Here is a 6,791-nt window from a genome sequence, read left to right as displayed (position 1 = left end):
CCGGGCGCTGCTCACCTTGGCGGCCGGCGCGGACGGCCCGCCCCGGCGGCCCCCGGGAGAGCGCGAGCGACACGTGCCATCCCGGCGGCTCGGGCCGGAGGGGCGCGCCGTGGTGCACGGGGGCGTCTTCTGGAGCCGCGGCCTGGAGGAGCAGGTGCCCCGCGGCTTCTCGGAGTCGCAGGCGGCGGCGTGGCTGGAGGCGGCGCGCGGCGCCCGGGTGGTGGCCCTGGAGCGCGGCGGCTGCGGGCGCAGCTCCAACCGGCTGGCCCGCTTTTCCGACGGCACCCGCGCCTGCGTGCGCTACGGCATCAACCCCGAGCAGATACAGGGCGAGGCCCTGTCCTACTACCTGGCGCGCCTGCTGGGCCTCCAGCGCCACGTGCCGCCGCTGGCACTGGCCCGGGTGGAGGCTCGCGGCGCGCAGTGGGCGCAGGTGCAGGAGGAGCTTCGCGCCGCACACTGGACGGAGGGCAGCGTGGTGAGCCTGACGCGCTGGCTGCCCAACCTCACGGACGTGGTGGTGCCCGCGCCCTGGCGCTCGGAGGACGGCCAGCTGCGGCCCCTGCGTGCCGCCGGGGGCGAGCTGGCCAACCGCAGCCAGGCGGAGCTGGTGGACCTGGTGCAGTGGACCGACTTGATCCTTTTTGACTATCTGACGGCCAACTTCGACCGGCTCGTCAGCAACCTCTTCAGCCTGCAGTGGGACCCGCGCGTCATGCAGCGCGCCACCAGCAACCTGCACCGCGGCCCCGGCGGGGCGCTGGTCTTTCTGGACAACGAGGCGGGCTTGGTGCACGGCTACCGGGTGGCGGGCATGTGGGACAAATATAACGAGCCGCTGCTGCAGTCGGTGTGCGTGTTCCGCGAGCGGACTGCGCGGCGCGTCCTGGAGCTGCACCGCGGCCAGGACGCGGCCGCCCGGCTGCTGCGCCTCTACCAGCGCCACGAGCCTCGCTTCCCGGAGCTGGCCGCGCTCGCCGACCCCCACGCTCAGCTGCTGCAGCGCCGCCTCGACTTCCTCGCCAAGCACATTTTGCACTGTAAGGCCAAGTACGGCCGCCGACCGGGGACTTAGCGTACCCTGGAGGAAGAGAGAGAGAGAGAGAGAGAGACCCCTGGCTGAGGAATGGCTGATGGGGGAAGGGCCGCCGCGGGGGACCAGCCGGCCAACGCCCAGCCAGTGGCCGGAGCGGGAAGGAGGCTAAAACTTCAGCTTCACCCACCTGCCCCTTTCTCTCCGTCTCCTGCCGTTTCCTTTCAAAGTTCTGGGAGGACGAACTCACCGGGGGAAGAAGTGAACCATTCCTTCCGCCCAGCCTCTGAAAGGATTCTACCCTGTGCCAGCACTGAGTTTGGATCCGAAGAAACGGGCTGCGGAGTTTGGCCCCCCGGGTGGCCGTCTCCGTGGGAGATGCATCCCATTCCTTGGCCCCCGCATTCCCCTTCCGAAAAAGGAAAACTTCTGTTTGAGCCGTTGAGCTAATCCTGCATTTCCTACCAAACGCTGCGCTGGTGGCCCCGGAGCTGGGCTGTGACATTGGCTGGTGGAGCCCCCTTCCTGTGTTCCGCCTTTGTTCCAGCACCGTGATGGTGAGATCACTGTTAGGAGCTGGGGGAAGGCTCCCGATAGGACAAAGAGAGCAGGACCTTCGGAACCGGGGTGGGGGTCCTACAGACCCTGACAATGAGTCTGACTTGTTCCTTACCACTTGTCATTTTGGCCTAAGGGCTACAAATACAGGACCGGCTGTATGCGCTGAGTCAAGTAATGAATTTATTCTTCCTCCCCCCTCCCCATCGACCAAAATTTTGACAATGATGATGTTCACCAGAAGAAAATGAATTTCATGCACTTTACTTTGTTTTTATTTTAATTTTTTATTAAGAAAAACTTTTTTATTTGACAGAATTTGCCTTCTGTGTATATATGTGCATAAAGTGTTGTAAATATGCTAAACAAACTTATATTTCAATAAAAGGGAGTTTAAAATTTAGAATTTAATTTATGTGGTTTTAAGTGTGGGAGTTATCTGATGCCCTACCAGCTTTTTAGAATAAGCCTTAGGGTTTCTCCCTTGTGGATGTGCTTTACAAAACAAAGGATGCATATATATCCCAATTGTCACTATCAGAACTTGGAGAATTAAACAAAGACAAGAGCAGATTCCCTGTCCTGTTTGCTCAGATGAACCCTAGTGCTGGAAATTTCAGAGTTCAGCATAAAATGTGGGGGAGAGAGCGGAAAGGAAAGAATTCTACTTCCTGGCAAATAAAACTTTAATATGAAAGGATTTTCACTGCAATATATTTCTATATTAATCAGTTGGCAAATATTGTAGAACCAGATGTGCAGACTAAAATGTGACAAATGCTCCCCCCCCCTTAAACTTAACTACAGTGGACACGTGTTGCCCATTATTTTCAGCATTGTAATTGCTGTGCATCACAATATGTACAGATAATAAGCTGAACACATACTGCAAATAGGGAGAGAAAGTCATAAATTAATTCTTCTCGTTAAATTCCATTTTATCCAGGAGGTCATAATCTCCAACATCTGGACCTCTCCAACTCTCTTAAGAGTTTTTTTTTTCCCCCCCAGGTACTAATTGCCCAGTCCCCTCAGAATAGCCATGGTGAGACCAAGAAAGTGGGAAGTACTTTGTATGTGACCTTTGAATCCTTGCTTTTTGGGGACTTCAAACTCAGAAAATATTTTTGGATTGTCTTAAGCTCCTTTTTGACCCATGAGGGAAGGGGGGGGGTTGGTTTGTGTTTGTTTTAAACCCTCCGGTGTTTAATCTGGACATTTCATTCGATCTCTGGGTCCAAGTGACCTTGCTTGTCATCTCATTTTTACTTAATGACTTTTAACTCCAAGCAACTTTTGTTTACTTTAATAGTTGGTTTATTTGGTGGGCATTTGGAAGCCTAGGGTTTTCTAGACTCCTGAAGATAATTGAATCTCTGTGGGTTCCCTTTCTCACTCCACATTACAACACAGCCCTGCGTAACTTCACTATTTAATACCATCCTTCCCCTTTTAGTGCCTTATGCTAAGCCAAATCTTATTTCAACTGAAAAAAAAAAGTCCATAAACTTTGTGGGAGAAGCCAAATTTTTTCATTAGTACAGCCACAGAATGTACTGATGATGGCAAATACTATCTTCTTTTCAAGATCTTGTTCGTGTGAGACCTCTGATAATTATACCTTTCAAAAAGAAACATTTTCCATTTCTGATGATTAATAACTATATGAGACTTGCTGCCTAAGTCAGCCCAGGCTGCTCCAAGAAAAGGATAAATATTTAGCAACCTGCATTTTTACTCGACATGTTCATTGAGGAAAACGATGAACAGGAAGAAGTTCGAAGTTTCACAGAATACGCAGGAAATACACCCCGACTCCCACGTAGCATCAGCATTGGTGAGTTCAGGGGCAGCAGCATTCTTTATGTGCCCAAGCCCAGACTTGACCAGACCAGAGCAAGAAACTAGGCATCATTTAAATGGCTGTTCTCAGATTCTTTAGTGAACCATATCTGCCTGTTCGAGAAGTAAGTGTAATTACATGGTGGAGTTGGTAAGGGAACCAAGGCTTAATTACAGAGAACAGGCCTTAACTGTTGCCATTCCTCGTGGATAATCGGTAGGCTATGGCATGGAAAGATCAATTAAAGATTTGCCATGGTCAGTGAATAGTGCTAGGGCCAAATCATTTTTCAGATGACGAAAAAAAAAATTTTTTAACTTTCGGGCTACAGCGTGATGTGGAAAGAGTAATGGATTCTGCAGGCAAACTGTATCCTGAATCCTGCCCCTCACCTATTTACTTTCAGCAAATCATTTAACTTAGTTCCCTCATCTATGAAATGGAGATTCCATCAGAGTATTGTGGGATTTAATGTTAACCTATAAAACATAAGGGCATGTAATAGGTACTTAAAAAAAAAACCCTCACTTCCTTTTCATCTTTAAAAAAACCTCTTGCCCTCCTTACACTTCAGTAAACTTCTACTAATTTTCATCATCAAAGCCAAATCTAGCAGTTTCCAAAGTCAGTTTTCGGTTTTTGAAGTGTGATAATAAATGAATTCAACGCAGTATTGAGGATCCTCTCCCAGCACCATGCAAAGCACTGGATGAGGCCCAGGGCACAGGTTTGATCTCTACATGGGCTTGAGGGGGTGTTTTCTGGACCCAAGCAGATGCCTCACCACCAAAGCAGCTATCCTACAAATATATGAAGGTAATTTTTTTTTTTTTTAATAAATGGCTTGTCGCAGATCTATCACCACTTCTGGAAAGCATCAGAAAGTGATGAATCTTCGCAAGGACAATCCTCCCCCGGTTCCTTCGGCCAAGAGAAAGTAGGCAGTTGACCTTTTCTCCCTGGATTTGGCTATTGATTAATTCACTTCGTCAGTGACATGGTTTCTACACTATTAACAGTACTCACCCTCCTGTCTTCGGATCAGGAAGAAAAGCATTATTTTATCACATCTCCATGCTTCTCAACCTTGTGCAACCAAGAGAGTCCACCAAGGCCTAAAGGTTGACCACGTGGATTAAATGAGTAAATATTTATAATATTCTCAGAACAACACCTGGCACATAGTAAATGCGTTACAAGTGTTTGTTTCTCCATGAGGGTGATCATTCTAAGTCCAAACCAGAGGCACTTTGAATCCCGGGCAGGATCCTCTTTCATAATCCTGCTTTGTCTTTGCAGTCATAGAACACTTTCTGCATGCTTCTATTTCGGCTCAGGAAGACCAGCCAGAGTGCATGAGTCTGGCAGGAATTACCTAAAGCCCACGGTTGTCAGCTGGTTGTCTCCTTTCTGAGAATGCCTTCTATGTGAGTGGTCACAGGCACTCCCTCTTTTTCACAGGGAGGCTGTGATTCTGTTTCTCGAGTGGCTCATCAGCTCCAGGCTGCAGTCAGGGGTGGAATTTTGCACCTTCCGAGCTACCCAACAGTCATGGATTATCCACGCCTGGCCACTGACGTTTGTCCCTCTACACACCCACTCCACCTCACAGAGCGTCAGATGCCATATGGCATAAGGTTGGCAGAATTAGTGGAGGAGGAGAAAGGGGAGTCCAGCCGACCCAGAAGCACAGGAATTGCTCCAAAAGGGGACTAGAATGTCAGCTGCCGCGGTATGGAAGCCACAGGGCAAGCGTTGACACCCACCTACTAGTATTCTTCCATCATCAGAGTCGAATGTTAAGGATCTTGGGAGTCAAGAGATCTGGACTACTTCTGACACGCGGTACTTGAGGAAGTCATTTACCCCCTCTGGCTCCAGGCGTCTTACCTGGAACAGAAAGCGATTACATTGGTGACTTTCTCATTTTTTTCACCAGAACTCATAGTAAGGCACACACTTTACAGTGTGAACCAACATGTGTACACACACACACACACACACACACACACACAACTGAAACAAAAGTTTCTCAAAACAGTATATGCAAAAGGTGTTTAATATTCAATTTTATTCTATCGCCTCCTTCTTTACTTTCCAGTGCTAGCTGTGACCCTCTAAACTGATTTCATACCTCACCCAGGGAGCACAGACTCCACACTGCAAAACACTGAGTTAGACGATGACGGGCAAAGTCCTTTCCAGCTCTAAGACTCCGGAGAAATTTGACTTGTAACCAGTTTTATACAACCTACTACAATTTTTCTCCAAAGGGAATACAGACGTCAATGGTGTATAATCTTTAAAAGCAAAAGACAAGGGTTTTATTTCAAAACGTAATTAGGAGCACTGCTCAAAATCTTCCAGTAAGTTCTGCCTATAAACACCTTTCAGATCCACTAAATGTGGGAGGTAACTTGCAGTCTGTTCCAACCATGTGTGAGCAAGTAGTGCTGCTTTGGAGGAAAAAAAAAAAAAATCCTTTGCATCTCTGCCTTAACATGGCCCAAGGACGACTCAAGAGGACACTTTCTTTTCTGTGTATTCATAAAGATCAGATGTAGGAGTCATAATTTTTTAATGTGACTGTTTTACCAATTTCTCTTTTCTATGTCCTGCTGTGGGGGAAACTGCATTAATAAACTATGTCTCAATGCTGCCTGGCTGGAATTTTTTTTCTCTGCAGGACTCCACCGAATATAGCGAAAGGAATGCTCATTTTTATTTATCTTTTCAACTTTCTTTCCATTTAGGATATGTCTTCCTGACACTTTTGAAATTTTTCTCTTAATGGCACCCTAATATGTTTAGGAGAATAGAGAGCAAATTGTTCACTGAGTACTCACAACAACAAAAAAGAACTCTTTCTCCCCCTGTCTTTGGTGCCATATGGTATCTTTTATGGTTTTAGCGGTTATTTTACACCCTATCCAGAAAAATTAAATAGCTTATGGAACTGGCATTTTTCTAGTATCAGCTTAGAGATTTTACTTTGCTGAGAAATTGTGGGTTAATAATAGAGAAATGTCACTTTTAATTTGATGGTCCTACATCAGGCATTATCTCTGCCTGTTTGCACCCTCCCTCAATGATTTTTTTAAATGCTCATTAAAGAAATTGTCCCCAATCTACAAACGGCCTGGAGAAGCAAGGCGAGTGGGGAATGACCACAGCCATGATTTTCATTTCTTTTTTCTTTTAGTTGTGATGAAACATACATAGCGTATAATTTGCCATCTTAACCATCTTTAAATGTGCAATCCAGTGATACTATGCTATCATTGTTGTACAACCATACCATTATTTATTTCCAAAACATTTTCATCATACCAGACCAAAATACTGCCATCATTAAGC

The 6,791-nt window shown here is 47.2% G+C and overlaps 1 protein-coding gene across 1 annotated transcript; it reads left to right on the top strand.

Moving 5' to 3' along the window:
* Nucleotide 1: 1 nt before the first annotated feature.
* On the top strand, nucleotides 2-6,093 carry FJX1 (four-jointed box kinase 1; the record flags this gene model as incomplete). The annotated part of the gene is made up of 1 exon (XM_040495926.1): nucleotides 2-6,093. A coding segment is annotated over one exon (1,074 nt), but the record flags the coding sequence as incomplete, so codon positions are not given.
* Between the last annotated feature and the right edge of the window lie 698 nt (nucleotides 6,094-6,791).

The sequence above is a fragment of the Herpailurus yagouaroundi genome, unplaced genomic scaffold (genome assembly GCF_014898765.1).
Source record: "Herpailurus yagouaroundi ecotype Mexico unplaced genomic scaffold, PumYag 187, whole genome shotgun sequence".
NCBI lineage: Eukaryota > Metazoa > Chordata > Mammalia > Carnivora > Felidae > Herpailurus > Herpailurus yagouaroundi.
Note: the sequence above shows the minus strand (reverse complement) of the source record. Positions and strands in the feature narration are given on the sequence as shown.